A 19,076-nucleotide genomic window follows, 5' to 3' on the forward strand; every position below is an offset into this window, starting at 1 on the left:
TGAGTGTGATCAAAACTGGTTTCTAACTACCCAATTGGGAACTGCATGGCATTGTTTTAAGGCACTGTTTAAGTTAAGATTTGCAGGAGGTGATTATTGCTTGCTGGTGAGAGGTTAAAGCAGCTCTGAGATGTTTACAGGATGTGTTTCTGTCGTTTTCCCTAGGTGCCGGATCCCGCTTGGAGTCTGTGGGAGAAGACGATGAGCTGACAGTGGAAAATGGTGAATCTAATTATGAAATAGCAGTGAAATATTCCCGAGGTGGAAGAAAGCACTCTCTGCCCCAGCAGCTGGAGTCAGCAGGAGCCAGACAGGTGGGTGGAAAGGCGAGGCTGGCTGTGAGCACCTCGCTGTGCTCGGTCCTTTGACATCTGTCTGGAGCTCATAGAAAGGAGTGAGGGTCATGAAATAAGACCATGTAGGTACGTCACAGGGACTGAAACCAGGCCTGAGCACCTATGGAGAACTACTCTGGGGATCGTGAAGGCAAATACTGCTTGCTGTGGCCACAAGGTCCTAAGGCTGCTCACTTAAAAAAACCCCTTTTTCTCTTTAAAATAATGATTTGATAATGTAGGCTTCTCTCTCTTCTCTCTCTTCTCTCTCTTCTCTCTCTTCTCTCTCTTCTCTCTCTTCTCTCTCTTCTCTCTCTTCTCTCTCTTCTCTCTCTTCTCTCTCTTCTCTCTCTTCTCTCTCTTCTCTCTCTTCTCTCTCTTCTCTCTCTTCTCTCTCTTCTCTCTCTTCTCTCTCTTCTCTCTCTTCTCTCTCTTCTCTCTCTTCTCTCTCTTCTCTCTCTTCTCTCTCTTCTCTCTCTTCTCTCTCTTCTCTCTCTTCTCTCTCTTCTCTCTCTTCTCTCTCTTCTCTCTCTTCTCTCTCTTCTCTCTCTTCTCTCTCTTCTCTCTCTTCTCTCTCTTCTCTCTCTTCTCTCTCTTCTCTCTCTTCTCTCTCTTCTCTCTCTTCTCTCTCTTCTCTCTCTTCTCTCTCTTCTCTCTCTTCTCTCTCTTCTCTCTCTTCTCTCTCTTCTCTCTTCTTCTTTCTTCACCTTTCCCCTTTCCCTCCTTATCTTCTTCTTTTTTTCTTTTCTGTTCTCTTTTCCCTTTCCTGGATAAGCACTTGAGTATATCATGAGGTTACCTTTAATCTTTTTAATTGAAACTGTGACTGGTACATTACAAAATTATTCTACTGTGCAAAATGTGGGGAAATTACTGTGGCAAGTTTCACTTTGACTGAAGTGAGCTGGAGTTTCATCCCTTGAACTTTTTTTTTTCTGAATATATCTGTAAGATACTCCATCTCTCTTCCCCCACACATGCAATTTTCCCGGTATGACGTCCCCAGTATCTGTGCCAAGCAATCAGAGCAACTTCCCTTGTTTGCTGATGTTTGTTAGGACTACCATATCGTGAAGAAATCTACCCGTTCCTTCAGTGCTGCCCAAGTGGAATCTCCATGGAGACTAACCCAGCCGTCCATCATTTCCAACATTGTCCTGATGAAAGGGCAAGGCAAGGTGAGGATTTCTGCATGTGGCTGGTTTCTCACGTGTAGCAAGAGCTGGCATTTGAGAGGTGTCTTCCCATACCCAGGACTTCCAGCTGCTCTCAAAGTAGCCAGTAATAATACTAATGGTGAACAAATCCTGTGTTCAAACATAAGTGCCAAAGTTACACCTGCAAAATACAGGGGAGGCGATGCTCGTGTCACACACTTGACACAGGGTGACTTTCATTCTGAGATGGTGCATCTTGTCACTACTGACATACAGAATATTAATTGTGGATCTTTAAATACATATGTTTGTGCAAAGTTGATGCAGCTACAGAAGAGTACCTATTCACAGGCATATTTATGAACAAGCATATTTTCTTTCTGTGGAATCTGGATGCAAATTAAGGGTTAAACCCAAAGACAGGTTCCTGGTTTATTGCTTATCTGAGAGCACTGAATTCCCTGGGTCAAAAAGTCCTCTTCTCTCCCCTCAGTAATGTGTTTACACACTTGCTAGATACCAGCTGGCTGAATGCTAAGGAAAAATAGACAAACATTAACCTAGGTGTATATTGTTTTCCCTAATGCAATCCACACTAGTATTGTAGCTGTCATATAAATATGCTAAAAATATGCATGTCTTTTCATTAAATACTCTTTAAAGTCATCAGATGGATATGTTTTGGACTACAGAAGACTTGTTTTGACTTTCAAGCTCAAATGCAAAACAAATTTCTTGTTGTGCTCTACGTTGAGCAAAGAGTTAGAAACAGTGATTTCTCTGGGTAGACTGGCAGTTGTTTTAACTTCCCTTGGTTTAGGAGCTTCAACTCTTTTATAACATTTCCAAGCAAATATTTCTTAAGTTTTCATGTACCTATTTTTTGACTCTGTTTTTCTCATCAAATGAGATTATTACTTCCTTTGGGGTAAGCCACCCTCTCCTATCTTTCTGCAGTTAGCTCCAAGGTTTTAGAAGCAGCTGGAAGCATGCAGACTCTAGTGATCATGAACCATGTAAAACAGCTGCCATTGTGGGTGCCTTCCACCCACCTTTTGGGTGATCACCTCTGTTATTTAGGGATTGCACTGTGTACAGTTTGTGCAGTAGCATTGATTTATTATCTCTGTGCAGATTTGGGACTTGAAAAGTTTTTCCGCAGAGTTGCGGTGTCGGTGGCTGGGAGCCACATGTTTGCCTCCAGTTCTTCATCTGTAGGTAGATCTGCAAGGGGTGATTCTCTGCTATGCAGTGGCAGCGCCTCTCTGGGAAGGTGGGCAAATACAGGAGCCGCTGTACTTTGCAGACATATTTCTCCCAACCCATCCCACAGAACTGTGGGGAGAACTACTCTGTCTGGGTGGGGGAGTGGCAGAAGCCTCCTGCTTTCTGTAGGTTGCTTTGTAGTTGATAATTGCACAGGGAACAGTTAGTTGTTTTTGCTGCACACCTAAGGTGCTTCCTTTCTAGAAATCAGTAAGGTCTTACCAAATTACTAACTTACAAACTGTCGTGGTCTGCTTTATATTCACGGAATAAAACAAAAGAGCTGGTGGTTGTATTGGGTTGTCAACACAGTGCTTGCCCTGGCAGCATCTATCAGCTGGAGAGCACTGCCCAAGGCACTAATAATGTCCATAGCTTCATATTACTAAAGAAAAACAGTTTTCCACTTCCCTTGTCCACCCAGTCAGTGACTTCTCCCTTTATTCTTAAAAATGCATGTACAGCAGGGACAAGAGGGGAAGTATGGGGAGGGGGAGTAAATCAAGGAAGTGATTTGTCTGTGAAATAACTCAGCAGAAGGGTTCATTCTGCTGTGCTCGTCTGTTCCCTGATCAGCTTTGAAGATAGTCCCATACCAACAGGGGCAGTGCAGGGGTAAGATCTAATGGATGGAGCCCTGGGGAATCTATTGATCTAGATTTATTTAAATACAACACGATACATGTCTCCAGAATAATTACAAATGTACATGTGAATGGCAACCCCCACTTGCCATTCCCCTTTCAGCTACATTCCTGACGTTGTAGCACTGACCTTATGTTGTGTTCTTAAGCTCTTCTTCTTCCTGAGGAAATGTAGGATCTGTGACATAAGAGAAATCTACAGTTAATCCTGGATATAGATCTCAGGAGTGCGAATCTACTGTCTGTCAGTTTAAAAGCAGTGTGTTACTGTTTATAAAATGAGAATGGAATTAACATAAAGCCATTGGCCTAGTGTTTTTAAAAAACCCAGAGTAATCTCGAAGTACAATTTTTGCGATTTCAGCTTAGGGTGAAATGCAGGCTTAAGGTGCCTGCTGCTACATTTTGGGCTGATAAGTGTGTTGATATTAGAGTGAAAGAAATTAGGAAATGCAAGGAGAGAGTCAGATGGCATTGCAATTCATCAGATGATTTTGGATTTTCATCTTTCATTTGTCTTGTATGTTACCAACAGTCTTTCTTACACAGGTAAGAATAGAATAATAGAATAATGCGCCAGCTGTGCGTCTTCTCCTGCCTTTTCTGTAGGGTCTTGGATTCAGCATTGTGGGAGGTCAGGATTCTGCTCGTGGACGCATGGGAATTTTTGTGAAGACTATATTCCCAAGTGGAGCAGCGGCAGCTGATGGAAGGCTTAAAGAAGGTATGGCAGAGAGAATCCAACCACACAGCAAGGACCACAGTGGGATATTACTTCCGTCCAGCAGGAAAATTCAAGTACGGCTTTATTTAGGCACCTTGCCATCAGCAAGAGGCTGTGGAGGATGTAACACACCCTGCTTGTTCATCCTGTGGAAGATCATTAATAGCAACTAACTTGATTATATTGCATATTGAGAAGGGGAAACTACAGCATAGTGGTGGTTGGTTTTTTCCCCTTCCTCTTCCATGAACTTTATTTGTCCAAACCATAAGCTGCAATTTTTCAGTTGGAAAGGGTTATTGACAGGAAAACATATATAGATAGCTAACCAACATCTGGCTTAAAGATGCTGGTCTGAGAAGGGGTTATATTGAGAGACATGTTTGGGAGAGGCTCTTTTGGGCCCTTATGCTCTCTGGGCCTCTTGGTATGATTTTGACAAGAATCGACAAGTAAGAGTTCTAACCAGAGAAAGAGAAGAGAAAGGATGGGATTGGTAGTAAGATCACCCAGCTGGTTAGAGAAGCAGATATATCCTGATTTTATCAGTGCTTTTCCAGTCTTGGTCTCTGAGCTGGATGTGTAGCCTGCTCTGTGTGTGTTACACCCTGGTCTGAGTGCTGTGGCAGACAGACTCTTACACACTGTTGAAAATACAAAGTGACCATGAGTTCAGAGCAGTGATTTACAACTCTTCTGCAGGGGTTGTGTTACTTTGCTTCTCTCAAGCTGCTCCTGTGTTACTTCTCATATCATCATTCCGCTCTTTACATCTTATCACACTTGTTGTATTTGAGGCTGCTTTTGGTGCTAACTCTCACACTTGCTGCCAGAGGGAAGCTCGCATCACTGCATCATAGGTTGTGCACTTGCTGTGGGAAGCCAATAAGTAGCAGCTGTCCCATAAACCCAGCAAGCCTTTGCAGGCTATTCATAGCTTGCATACTCTCCTTTATTCTTTTTTTTTTTTTTACTGAGACTATGGAAGGAGAGGAGGGGTAGACTTATCTGATGATATCGCCCCATCTAATTCTGCACAGATGCAAGTAAAATTGCAGAAAGTGGGTATGGATCATGTTGACCCTTCTTTTAATAAAATGAAGGTAGATCAGCACAGGTAGGTATAAGTAGTAAGACCCAGAGCCTGGAAGCTGGTAGAGGTCTGACAGGATGTGTTCCTTGGGGTGAGAAGGACATGTGCTATCACAGTGGTGCACTACATGCTTCTCTGTTTGCAGGCAGTTAGTAAGAGAACACATTTGCTTTCTGCATGTGGATGCAAGGTTAGTTTTCTCTGACCAGGCTTTGAAGTGATGTACTGTAGCGTTTCACTTAGTTTCTCATTTCTTCTGTTATTGCTTACAAAAGAAAGGCAGTTTTATAGTCCCATTGGACTTCATGTCATAATAATCTATTTTCAGACTTTAGTTAAAATCCATAGTGTTTTTTCAGCTTGTTTGTTGGTATGAGAACACCAATTTAAGGATCTCTGCTGGAGAACAGTCTTTACTCTGCTAATTCATCACTATTAACTTGTAGAGGCATTAGTACAAGTGCAAATAAACTGAGAGCAGTAAAAGGCTTTTTACGGAGCAGTTAGTTGGAATCCTCATTGTAGTGGATCACTTAATGTACAGGAAAGATGTTTTAAATCTTTATAGTCTTATATTGATGACTTCATTTTTTGTATCTAATTACCAGGGGATGAAATCCTAGAAGTTAATGGAGAGTCTCTACAAGGACTGACCCATCAGGAGGCCATTCAGAGGTTTAAGGTAACATGGATGTAGTGCAGGAGAGATCCGTGCTCCTCTTCATTCATTGGCATCTCGCGCCCTCAGCTTTATATTCTTTTGCTGCCACAAATTACTGTAGGCCTAAACTGGTGTATTGTGTCACTTTACTGGGGTTCTCTGCTGTCTCTGCAGCAACTCAAGAAAGGTGTGGTGACCCTGACGGTGCGCACGCGGCTGCGCAGCCCAAGCCTCACACCCTGCGTGACTCCCACCTTGCTGAGCCGCTCCAGCTCCCCCAGCTCCAGTGCCAGCGGGGGCATCCCAGTCCCTGGCCTCGATGAGGCGGACGGTTCCTCCTCCAGCCGCAAAGGACCTGGCCCAAAGGACAGGATCGTCATGGATGTGACACTCAATAAAGGTCAGGGTCCATTGAAATGGTCTTCGAGAACAAATCCCTGCTTGTTAGGGGAGTTTTTGGGTGTAGACTAGAGACTCTTATATCCAGATCACCTGCCTGTGTTGAACGGGGGAGAGTTCCCCTTTCCACATTTTGCTGCTCCAGAGCCAGCAGGCTCTTACAGGTAGCAGTCAGTGTCCATGCTGCTGAAACGGGGAGGCTGTGAGATACCAGACAAATGTGAATCATCTCAGATGACCATCATCCCAAGTGGCTGTGCCCTTTTGCTAAAGGGCAGCTCCAGGGAAGACAAAGCTGCACAGTGTTGAAAAGTTCCCAGGTGACCTGTTTGAACTTCTCATCGAGGGTTGCTCTCATTATCACTAATTGCTCACGATAAACTCAAAGCACGTGCTAGATGTGCTGGAACAAACATACTTATTTTTAAGACTTAAAATATGGTGATTTTAAGAGTTGAATTCAAAATTTGGAGAGAGAATGTAATATGTACAGCAGTTCCTACTTTCAGGATGTTGTTACCTGAAAGAAAGCAAAGGTGAAAGTGGACAGAGGTGATCACTGAACCAGAGATAATGCCTCACTTTCCTTTGTGCCTGTTTGCTGAGGAATACCATGCAGATATTTAACAAAAGAGAGCAATACATTTGGCAGTGTCTTCTGTGCTCGTGTTTTCTGCAATAATTTTAAGTGACATCTTTATTGGATTGCTACCCCTACTCCTTTGTGCCTTGGACCAGATCAGACCTTGTGCGACATTTCCAGGAGGTTCCCACGGCACACAAAGTATTTTCTGAGAGTGATGGATCTTAGAAAACAGTCAGGATCAGCTATTTTCAATCCTGATTTCCACTTATCGGTCTTGGCTTCCTGACTGACTGCACCTAAGGCCAGCCCTGAAACAATACATGAGTCCTGATCTCAGATGGGATGTGGGAACACAAACACTTGTGTGTCCTGTGTGATTGCAATCTGCCACATTTCTTTGTACTTCTTTTTCACAGAGCCAGGGGTTGGGCTTGGCATTGGTGCCTGTTGCCTCACACTGGAAAACAGTTCTCCCGGAATATACATTCACAGTCTGGCCCCAGGATCAGTGGCTAAAATGGATGGCAGATTAAGGTTAGTTAAAGCAGAAACATGCTAGAGTGATTTTACAATAAAATCGATTGAGACTTTGTTTTCACCAATTGGTTGATGTAGCAGGGAGGAAATTTATACTTAAGAGTTCACCAAAAAGAAAACATTTGAATAAAGGCATTCCAAAGTGATATTAAATACCCAGGAAACATTATTCTGTGTGCTGGAAGCAGTTTGATTATTAAGGTTTGGGTTTGGTTTGTTGTTTGTTTTTTTTTATAAATTCTCTATACAGAAAGCTGAGCCTAATAGCACCCTTTGAGAAAGGGGGGCAGCAAGAAGTGCAGCCTCATGTCTTTTTCTGAGAGTTGCAGCTAGAGACCCCAGACTGGGAGGAAATTTGCAGAGCTTTGCTAAAAGCTCAGTCACCTGAAACTCACTTAAAAAGAGGTGGGGGAGATGTTCTTGCAGCTGCCTGTGCCCATGGCTACAGCAGCACTTTTCTGCCCTTACTGTCGGTCTGGCAGGATTGCTGCAGGCTGACCTGCCCCACTGCTTTACTCTGTCCTGGAGTTTGGATGTCTTTAAGGAACCATAAAAGAGAAGCAATCATTCCTAGGGTTCCCTTGTGCTTTACATTGGATTAAGTGATGGAGCCTTATTTGCTGTTCCTCTCCTGAAGGCTTTATTTTTGAAAACCATTGGAGGAAATCTTCCACCTTTCTGTGTTCCTGCATAAATGCTGTTGGGTACTGAGAGCATCGCTCCAGAGGGGAGGTTGTGCTGAAGACACGCTGGGACTGTGTGATCCACACTGAATGTGTGGTATGAGCACTGGTACAGGGAGACTGAGCAAATCCCTTGCTTTCACATGACTAGAGAGTGTTTTCTGTTTCCTTGCTCATCAGGAAAACTGTGATAGAGCAATTCAATTTCTTGGAGAAAGGGAAGAAGATAATTTTATGGTGGCATTGCTGCCAAAACCCTTGAAAGTTTCTACTGTATAGAAATGTCTATAGGAAACAGTATTTAATAGTAACTTGCTTACTTGTAAGCCTCTTTGGAAAAGATTGCAGTGCTGGTTACGTCTGTATGTAACAGCTGTATTGTTTATTAGGTTTACGTGATTGATTATATCCAGGCGTCCTTCCCAGATTTCTGGCTTGCTTCTCTGAGACGTTGCTTCTGTTATCCCATCAGCGATTTATGGCTCCACAAGCCAAAACTTACAGGATGGTTTTGATTTTTGGAAAGCTTTGTTAATCAAATACTGGCTTGGCAATGCCAGGAGAGGTTTGAATCCGGCTCCTCTATATCTGAGCTCCCCCCCTCAGTCATGTGGTTGTGTAAGTGACTCCATTTGTGTACTTTCTAATAGCTGTGTAAGTCTGAAGGGTGGGCAGAGCAGCAGCGCAACTGCAGAACTGATAGGTCACCCTTTGCTTTCCTGAGCCTGTACCAGAAGTGCAGGTTACCAAAGGCTGCCGTGTGCAGTTGCCATTTTGCCTTTAGTGTGTGTATTCACAGTGCAAGCACAATTTCATTGTCACAAGTAGCCCATCATAAATCAGCAGAAGTAGATTGTTTGAGAGTGTCTGTTCAAAGCAAATGCTTTAGCAATTGTGGAGATTGCTTTAATGATATCCCTAGTTGATGATATTTTCTTTTGAATAGCTCCAGATGTCTGAGCACCATAAGCAAAAGTTAAGAAACTGGGAAAACAAAACTAAACAATCACAGAATCATGAAGTGGTTTGGGTTGGAAGAGATCTTAAAGATCATCTCGTTGCAAACCTCCTGCCATGGGCAGGGAATTTTCCACTAGACCAGGTTTCTCAAAGCTCCATCCAACCTGGCTTGAACACTTTCAGGGATGGGGCATCCACAGCTTCTCTGGGCAACCTGTTCCAGTGCCTCGCCACTCTCACAGTAAAGAATTTCTTCCTAATGTCTCATCTAATCCTGCCCCCTTTCAGTTTAAAGCCATTCCCCCTTGTCCTATCACTACTTGCCCTTGTAAAATCACATATTGTGCTTTCCTTCAGGAGATTTTTGTGCTTTTTTTTTTTCCTTTCTTTTCAATGGGTTCTATATGTTAATTTTTAGCAGATACAGGCTTATCAAGCTCAATTTTTTCCTGAAGTCTTTTAATAATCTCATATCTAAATCATGAATTTCTTATCAGTGTTTGTGCTAAATAATTCACTAGGATGCAAAGAAACAGCCCATCTGAATCTCATATTTCCTCTTCTGTGTTCAACAAGTATCTGAATGCAGAAGTGGAACTGAAGTTTCACCCTGGTCCAAATGCAGACAGTTTTCTCAGTTGATTTAATAAGAGTTTTTAGCACTGATGGTAAGTGCAGAAGGGAGCCTCCCTCATGAAGTCAATAGGACTTAAAGCATTCACACCACTGGGAGCAGGAGCAAGACTGGCTTCTTTGCAAGTCACATCTTTTCCAGACACTCGTATCTTTGAGAAAGCTTGGCCATGAGTTGAAAGTACAAGTTCTTGCGTGAAAGGTGGTTGTGATTAACCGGCTCCGTGTCTCTCTGCAGTCGGGGTGACCAGATCCTGGAGGCAGATTCTGTGAGTCTGCGTCACGCCGCGTTAAGCGAAGCCTACGCAATCCTGAGTGAATGTGGACCAGGTCCGGTCAGCCTAATCATTAGTCGTCATCCTAACCCAAAGGTGAGGAGAAAAGGAATTAGTGTATCTGGGTTGCTTTCATTTGAAGCTGTAATCTGAGTCCTGCTGTCGGGAAAGCAGCAAATGAAGAATATTGGATTTTTCTCTCTAAGACATGTGTTGTGCAAGGTGTCAGGATTTTAATGATGCTTCCCAGTTTTGTAAGTTGTAGCAATGCTGGACTGTTCCTGCTGCTTTTTACTTAGTCACTCAGTGATCAAATGCAATTTTCCTGGAACTGCTTGAGTGAAGTGTTCCCATCTTTCTCGGTACTTGGATCAAGTAGCAATGCGAATATGGCACAAGACCTCTTCCTCCTAAAAGTTAGTTTGCAGTTAGTTTGTCTTTGAGTAGAATATTGTTTAGGGCCAGGAATATAAATATCAACAGAGTGAATTGATCAAGTAAAATCTGTCCAAAGATCAAAGCTTTCCTTCAGGAATTAAAACGTGAGAATTTGGAGTGTACTGCTACTGTGGAATCTGTGCAAGGTCAATTTGGAAATAAGGCTGTGTTTACAAAGTAAGTGTTTTCAAGCATTTTTTAAAAATTGATGATAGAAGATGAAAGCCTTTTAGCCAAGCTATAGGGAATAACAGCTTCTTTTATTTCAGTATTTCAAAGAATTTCATGAGTCTATGAAACCTTCCTGTTTAAACAGGAATGAAGCTGTAAAAATATTTGCATTAGTGGGTCCAGAGAGCTCTGACTTTTGAACTCATAAGTGTAAATGGAGGCCTTAATAAAGCCATATCTAGGAGAACTCAGGTTTCTTATTTTATAATTAATTGTGTGTTTTCTGCTTAATCATATATATGAACAATCAACAAATAGGGGTCTGTTGCCCAGAGTTTGTTATCATTGCTGCAAGGCCTTGTGCTGCTCAAAAGAAAGAGGCTGTGGTTCTGTTAGTGAAAGGTAAGCACGGAATGGGTAAGAATTGGGCTTATAGCCCAAGATAACAGTATTTCAAGGGAGTCCGTGTGCTGTGCTAAACCAAACACGATGGTTCAATGTCATTGCATTATTCAGGCATATAGAATTTGTGGAGAGTCTCTAAGTAGCATGAAATAAAAACTCCACTGAGCAGAGCCTGCCCTTTCTCCTCCATCCTTCATCTTGCTGTGGTGGGGTCTTGAAAGCTGATGAGGGACCTAACCTGGTATCTGCTGAAAGGATGAACTGAGTTAAGCTAATTGCCTGCTATTACTCAGTAACAGAGGGAAACTATTAAATGGCTCCTATTACAGTTTTCCATAAGTGATATTTAAGATGACAACAAATCCTTTGCCAAGAAATGCTATGAAAAGTTGAGCTGGAGCTGGAGCATTTTTTCCTCCAGGCAGTATTGAATCCATAATCCCTCATAGCTGGATCTCTGAATGAGTGTCCATATGAGGACCCATATTTATTTTTGTGTTACTGTCACCTATTTTCTGAAAGCACTGGGGTATCTATAGATATGTCAAGTATTTTATTAAATTTTATTTTATTTTAACAGCTCTTAATAATACCTCAGCCTGCAGATTAGAATTAGAAATTAGCTTGTTCCTTTCCAGTTTCAACTGCCTGAGATACAGGATGCTAAAAATCATGACTGGCAGAGCTTGCAGAAGCATGGATTTTTGGTTAACTTTCAACAAATATTGCAGTGTACTCAGGACCTGGTTTTACTCCTGGGACATGTTGTACCAAAAGGTTTGTGTCAAGGTCCTGGATCATAGTCTCAGGACTTGGTCCGTGTCCTGTAGGAACTTCCTGTGCCCCAGGAGCCCAGGGGCTTTTGGTTTGCTGTAAGGTCATACCATGGGTTGGAAACAGAGATGTGTTTTTACAAATGTTCATGTTTTTCTCGGACATTTTTATACTTAATGTCTTATTTTATAACACAAAAGGTCCACAGTACATTTTGTTGCTGAATATGTTTCACTGCATTGTTTTCATGTACTTCCAAGAGAAATACCACAAAATTTTCTTTCTTCTTGTTTTTCTGAGTGAATATGGCATTTACACTATGTTTAAACTGCTGAGTTTGCTTCAGAATCTTTCAGATCTTCATGGTTTAGGAAGATTCAAGTTTCTAGTCTCTATTTATGCTGAATTTTAATTCATGTAAAACAATGTGCATAGAAATTATTTTTGACAGAATTAATTTGCTTTCTGTTCTTAAGTATATATTCCTGCAGAGTGGTTGTTCCTGTTATAAAATTATATGTTTTCCAGTAATAAGAATTAAGTGTATGCCAGTAATTAAGGCCTAGATTAGCAAATATGGTAAACCAGTATTTATTCCTAAACCAGAGAAACATTATTTACCAATTACTGATTTAGGGTTTTATTTAGAAGCAAGGAAAAATGAAAATTAAAAAGACAGATGATATTATGGGAAGTCTGGTATTCTTCCTGTAGGTTAAATGTAGAATAGCTTAAGTTTCTGATGTATGCTTGTGCAAAGCAGTCTTTGTCTATTTTAAACTAATATTTTCTCAATAAATCAATGTACAGCACTTAATTGAGTTAAAATTTTGCTGTAATGACTTCATTTGATTTCTTTAAGTCTGGTGCTGTTTTATTTGTTTATATGGTGTGGCACTTGGATGCAGTCTTCATGTAGCTGGCAGGCTTCTGCCTCCTTGTTTCTGGAGGAAAGTGGCATGGAGTGAGTCTGAGTCGGGGGATGAGGGCTTAGGAGCTCTCAACTCGGGCTTCTTCATTGCATCTTTGAAAGTGGTGGCATATATCAAGTGAATCATGTACTTGTACTAAGTGGTAAGACTTTCATCTTTTTACATACTCAGTTTGAGCTTTGTCTTCCACTTAACTTCAGGTTTCAGAGCAGGAGATGGATGAAGCAATTGCACGTACTACCCACCGAGAGAGCAAGGACGCCTGCTCCTCTCACGTCACAGGTAGCAACACGTTCTCTTCTAGTGTGTGTCCTTTTCCAGGTGCGGGAACATTTAAGAACCTGTGCTGAAGTTGCCCAACATCAATATTTTGAGAGCCCTCAAAGCAGCAAAACAGTGTAGGGAGTGTCATCACTCTGTCCGTTGCAGAAATTTTAGCTCAAACATCCAGTTCAGGTAGCTCATGTTACTGCCTTTGTTTCACTAGACTACCAGGATCTGAAAGTAGGGTTGCCAAGAGGTGGTTGCTCTGTCTTTTTTTCAAAATGAATGGGAAGCACAACATCCCAGTAGGGAAAGGACAGGAGGAATCTACTCCATCTGTGTACACCTGCCCATGTCAATGGCACCCCCCCCCCAAAGTATTGTTGTGACCATTTGAAAAAGTCCAGGTGTTGCCTACTGGACTGTATGTTTTAACTCCATTTAAATCTTTAAAGTCATGTCCATGTGTGTGCTCTGGCATCTCTGTGATGTGTTTGAACTCCGAACTTAGCACTTGCTAAAATCTTACAGATCAAAGCAAAGTCTTGGCAATGGCAGAGTGGCCAGTGAAGGTGATGTTCAGACAGAAATGTTAGATTTGTAATTATCCCCTTTATATGTGTGTCAGCTAAGACCTATTTTGAAGTTGACCTTGGCAGTGGCTGCTAATTTGTCTTTTGAGGTTGCCCCTCAGGAGATACCCCAACAGATGAGGAAGACCATCTCCCACTCATCTCTTTTTTCATGGCACTGTACTGGGCCTGGCTGGTGTAACGTGTCTCTGTGATAACATTCCATCTGATCTGAGGGAGAGGATGTGAAAGGGTTAATAAATCTCACTTTAGGAAAGCAATTCACATAATAAGTAAGTGGGATTAAACACAACTCAGAGGGTGAATGAGAAACTTTTTTGGATATATGGACCACAACTTTAATTTTTGGCATCTAACTAATCTGTGTTTAACAGGAGCTGTACAAAAGAGTCCGTCTCCTAGTGTGAAGGCCAAGCAAGGAGAGACGTCGTCTCCCCTCAGCTGGACTATGAAACGCTTCCTGGAGCCAGCAAGCCGGGTAAAAGGATTAGGTGCAATAAAAACAGTGTCTGCCTCAAATTCATCTTTTACTGAAGCTCTTACTTGGTCAAGGAGTTCAAACTCAAACCTGTATGCTACTTCCCTGTCACATAAGAGTGTTTGTTTCTTGCATGACACATTCAGACTGGGACAGCAGCAAGCTGCTCTTTGTCTGTGTGACTGTAGCCTTTGGGGGTGATACGCAGAGCACGGCAGATAAGGCTGTGGACTCCCACCTCCTGCCACCCCAAAGGCACCCCTGCTCTGTGGGACACAGAGATGAAGTTAGCAGGAGAGACCTGACCCTGTGGGGAGAAGGCTGAGAACTTAGTGTGTCTACATAGCCATTGCAGTGGAAAAGTCTGTTTTTCCTGGGAAGGCCAAGGAAGCCACAGACACTGTGTCCAGAGGAACAAACCCTTCCCTTCTCTCAGTGTAGAAGGTGCTTAAAGGGAACAACAAAAGTGAATGGTTTCATCCCTTGTTTCTGCATTGAACCACACCTGCAAAGTAGTGGGATTTTGAATCCTTTTTTACTTATTATACTGTCTAAAAATGATGTGCAGCATTTCCGCCATCCAGCTTTGACAGTTTGACTCTCAATATACTGACAAGTCTTCTGTTTTAAAAATTGGCTTCAAGTTTCCTTTATTGACACAGCAATGATAGTGGAGTTTGTGGTGCTCACGTGCAAGTGGGGGCTTTAGGCATTGATGATGGCTGGTCACCAGGCTCCCTTCTTTCCAGCAGGGATCTGTCAGCTCCGAGGCAGAGCTCTCCCAGTACTTCTCGCACGACAGTACGAGCCATCTCCCAATTTCTGATGCAGTAACCGGCCCCTGCGATGAAGAGCAGCTCCGTCAGAAGAACAGAAACAGTTTGTTGGATGATGGCAACCTGAGTAAGTGCTGGAAACATGTCTGATCATTTGGCTAATGAGGGGAGAGTCACTCAGCACTGGGTGCTTTACAGGAGAGCAGTGGTGATCCTTGTGGTGGTATGAATTGCTGGGCACTGTAGTGCAGGCCAGTGCTTATCATACAAAATTCTGGGAAATTGAAGGGCTTTACAACAATACACATAAGTGCTCGTTTGCATGGCATTTTGTTCAAATTGCTGCTCTGATTATGTGAAAATGACTTTATTTTATTGGTTTGGCTGAAACTAGATTGACAGCACTGCAGGTTTGGTATTTTTTTTAAGTGGCCGATGATCATCTGATTTATTATGTTTAAATGAAAGTGTTCATAGCTCTCTCAAAAACACAATTTTGAAATGTCACATAGCAGTGTAAAAACAAATGTGCAGTTTGGCATCAAATATTTTGCGTGTGTGTCTTTCTCCCCATAGTAATTGACTTCAAGATTCTTACGTGTCCTTATCGACAAGCACCTGAACTAAGATTCAAAGGATATTGCATTTGTTCTCCCTTTCATGTGCTTCTCAAGTGATTTCTTTGTCTAGAGCTTATTTTTCTCTGGAAAATATTTAATGTTTAAAAGCATTTTTGCGTTTCTTAGTAGCCACCAAACAAAGCAAAACAAAATAACTTTCTACGAAATAAGATGCAGTTCTTTCTACGAAGTATGTGGAAAGAGTTCTTGGGTTTGTTAGTCTTTAGTTTGAAACTGATTGTTGTGCGCTTCAGTCTTTGTTCAGAAGAGCAATTTTCACTCTCTGTAAGTTAATGCAGGCAGTCCTGAGCTTAGATTTAAGCAAAATATGAAAGCAAATCTATTGTTTAAACTAAAATACACATTTGGATTTGCATGCCTTTCTTGTTTGAGCTGTAGTCATAATTTAGAAATAAACTGAAAATAGAACCAGATGTGCCATGAACTGATTTCAAGAGTTACCTGTAAATTGTAGTGCTATCTACAACCAGTCCTGTACTTAGCATGAGGAGGACATGAAAAACCTGCTTTTTGCTTTGTGAAGAGAAGTTAAGCTTCCTCTGAAAACAGAGCTACATGTATTCTGCTGTGGTCAGAGGCATGGTATTACAAATCAGAGAGTAAGTACAATTAAAGTATAACTTCTCTTTTCCCTAGCTGCTAGAGATGGGGGAGTGGCAAAAGCAAATGGTGTGGCTCCTCCAGCTAGTGGAAGACTGTCTGGCCATCACAACAAGCACGTGGAATCTGTCCGACCCGGCATCCTCAGTGACAGCCCCAAATCTGCCCGCAGCCCCTTTCACCGACAGAGGAGGGTTGTTTTCTATGATGGGGATGGCAGCGATGACGACGAAAGTTCCCACTTGCACAGAAGCCAGAGGGCCAAGAGCCAGGAGGATACTGGCATTGTCATTACAACCTCATCTGCAGAAATCGATGAGGAGAGCCAGGACAGTGAGTCATCCAGATACAGTGGCATGGAGACATCTTCCCCTGCCTTCAGCAACTCAGTGGAGTCTGCAGACAGCATGCTGGAGCAGATTGAATCTCCTTTCTTCCCCATCATAGCATTCGATTACTCAAGTGTGCCTGAAGTTCGTCTTGGCAGCCTGAGTTTGAGGGAGCTTCGGGAAGCACAACTTGAATCTAAGAGGTCACCAAAACTTGAGCACAGAGCAGTCACAAGAGTGAAAAGCATGATGAGCACAGAATGCCGAAGCCTGCAGAGACACAGGGCAGAGGAGCACAGCTCATACAACAAGCCTGTTGCGAGGATGCTCCCTCACAGCAAGAAGTGTGAAGCACCCGACGGGGCCGGGCAGAGCCAGGTTGAAGTTGTCACTCTGGTTCGCAATGAGCACGAGTCGTTCGGCCTGGATTTGGAAATCCAAGCCATGCCTTTAAAGGTTGTTGTCACAGGGATGCGGCCAGGTGGAGCAGCAGAAATGGTAATTTTTAAACTTGAGTTGCCTTGTTGTGATTTGCTTTCCCGTTCCAGGGATGATGACGATGATTATTAAGCAAGTGATCTGTTGAGAGTAAGTGCAAGTGAGGTTTTTATCTTTGCTGGGCAAAGTGTCTCACCCCATACTGTTCTGAAGCTGGTGCTAAATGAGATGTTTCTGATTCAGAAGTGCATCCAGGCTGATCAAAACTAAGAGAGGCGGGATGCAGATCCATTGAGATGGACTTATCCCTGCTTGCAGTTGTGGTTTTGAGGGAATGCAGTTTTTGTATTTGTTTTACCAGGGAAAAAGACAAAATAAGTATATCCTGGTGACAAAAGCGTTCATTATGCTCTATTATCTTATATGCATGTTATCCTGTATTACACAGGTCTGGAACTGAGGCTTTAAGTACTGGCCAGGTTTACCAAGAGCCATAGTAGTACTACTAACACATTGCTCTTCTGCATCTCATACATGTCCATATGGATACTTTCTTCATGCTGGATATAGAATTGCTGACCTAGGTGCAGAAGTGGAGAAAGAAGAAGGAGAAAACTTTGGTGTACAAACCTGGATGTACCATTTTCAATCTTGTTAGTGGCCACTAGAGTAAGAGGGGATATGGCATAGTTAGAATGGGACTGTGAGATCTGGGGATTTGGGTTTTGTTCCTGCCTTTTTCTCTGACTTATTGTGCAGTGTGTAGAAACATACTCATACTTTTTCCTCAAGACTTCAGTCCCTGTCCGGTTTAGTTGTTTAGGAGAGTTCCACCAGGAATATAGTTCATACATGGCATTCAAAAATGATACACAGTGTACTAGTCCTGAAGAAGCCAGGGTTGATTCATCCCAATTAATTTAACTGAAGAGGGCTATATGCTCCATCCTGATACTGATGTCTCAGAGAAACCAGCAGCTCTTTTGACCTTCCTGTTTTAGATTGATCTTTAATTCTCCTTCTGGCAGAAGCACAGTCTGCTCTTTATTTATGTGTTGGCAATCTGACAGCAGTGGTACCTGTGCTCTGCGGTGATGTGAAAACAGGGGATGTTACTCACAGGCTGTTAATTACTTCCCTGAAATCTTAGCCCCTGTGGCAGGGCTTCTGGTGTGTATTTATAATTTCCTTGAATCTCTCATTGCGTCAGGGATCGATGGGGAAGATGGCTGTAGGAGATGAGATTACCACCATCAACAGTATCCCCGTCAGTAAGATGACGTACGAGGAAATCTGCTTGCTTATGCAGTGTCTTCCCACATCCGTAACCCTGGAGATCCAGAAAGCAGCATCAGGTGAGAAAGTAGTTTTGCTTTTGAACCATTTGTTCTGGGTACCAGTGACGAAAATGCCCTTAGATCATCTGGGTCTGACCTTCTGCTGCCACAGCTTCCCACATGGATTCAGTGAAAAAGGCAGGGGACATTGTGTCTGCACTGGTGAGCCAAGCAAAGCATTTCATCACCAAACTAGGCTTCAAGGGGCCTCCCTAGCACAATGATGAGGGGAGCAAGCCTACTCCTGGGCAAAGCATTCAAAGCTCTCACGCAGAGTATGTCCTTCCTGCCAGCATGTGCAGAGGTCTGAGTCGTTTCATGCAGACTGGGAGCTGAAACAGCAGTGACCCTTGTCCTGACAACCTGTTTTATTGCTGTGCCTGTTCATCAAACCCTTTGTAATCAAATCTGGCTCTCTCTCTTAAATCTGAAGTTTAAGTAACATTTTTATGAATGAATAATAAGATACTAAAAGCCTCTTTTCTCTATTTATTTCTTTATTTCTTTCTTCCTTTCCCTTTCATGTAGCAGAATTCTCTAAAGTGCAGGAAGATGAAACAGAAAACCCAAGAAAACTAAGTTCTTATAAAAATGTTTATTTGCATGTTTTCTTACAAAAAGGATTCTAGTGTGAATTGAAATATTTGATACCTCCTTACTTTCTGCTCAGGGCTGATTTATGCTGCTACAGCAGTATATGAATCCCCACAGACTGTACAAATTATGTGGTGTGGAAATGAGTGTTTGAAAAAGAAAAGCATACTTTTCAAATTCAGGAAGAATATAATATTTTGCTTTGTTCTAGCTTATGATCTTCTTTGTGTACCTGTTAATACCTGGGAACCTAAAGTGCTTCCAGATGCATGACTTCCAGACGTTTTTTTAAGGAATTCCAAGCTTGGCAGAGTCTTGTTCTTGTTTTTTTAGATTGCTGTGGCTTTTGCAAA

The 19,076-nt window shown here is 42.4% G+C and overlaps 1 protein-coding gene across 3 annotated transcripts in view; it reads left to right on the forward strand.

The window, feature by feature from the left end:
• Positions 1-19,076, forward strand: part of PDZD2 (PDZ domain containing 2) — a 139,522-nt gene that overhangs the window by 100,351 nt on the left and 20,095 nt on the right. For 2 of the 3 annotated variants that reach the window (XM_051804702.1, XM_051804703.1), the window contains 12 exons: positions 166-314; positions 1,394-1,513; positions 4,012-4,126; positions 5,828-5,901; positions 6,055-6,280; positions 7,282-7,399; positions 9,917-10,049; positions 12,874-12,955; positions 13,905-14,008; positions 14,758-14,911; positions 16,062-16,852; positions 18,003-18,147. In XM_051804702.1, the coding sequence (XP_051660662.1) occupies positions 166-314; positions 1,394-1,513; positions 4,012-4,126; positions 5,828-5,901; positions 6,055-6,280; positions 7,282-7,399; positions 9,917-10,049; positions 12,874-12,955; positions 13,905-14,008; positions 14,758-14,911; positions 16,062-16,852; positions 18,003-18,147 (2,211 nt within the window). The remainder of the gene's footprint in view (positions 1-165; positions 315-1,393; positions 1,514-4,011; positions 4,127-5,827; positions 5,902-6,054; positions 6,281-7,281; positions 7,400-9,916; positions 10,050-12,873; positions 12,956-13,904; positions 14,009-14,757; positions 14,912-16,061; positions 16,853-18,002; positions 18,148-19,076) is intronic. The other variant, XM_051804701.1, reaches the window with a different exon arrangement.

Source organism: Manacus candei, unplaced genomic scaffold (genome assembly GCF_025592945.1).
Source record: "Manacus candei isolate 608988 ecotype Guabito, Panama unplaced genomic scaffold, ASM2559294v1 h1tg000061l, whole genome shotgun sequence".
In the NCBI taxonomy this organism is placed as follows: Eukaryota; Metazoa; Chordata; class Aves; order Passeriformes; family Pipridae; genus Manacus; species Manacus candei.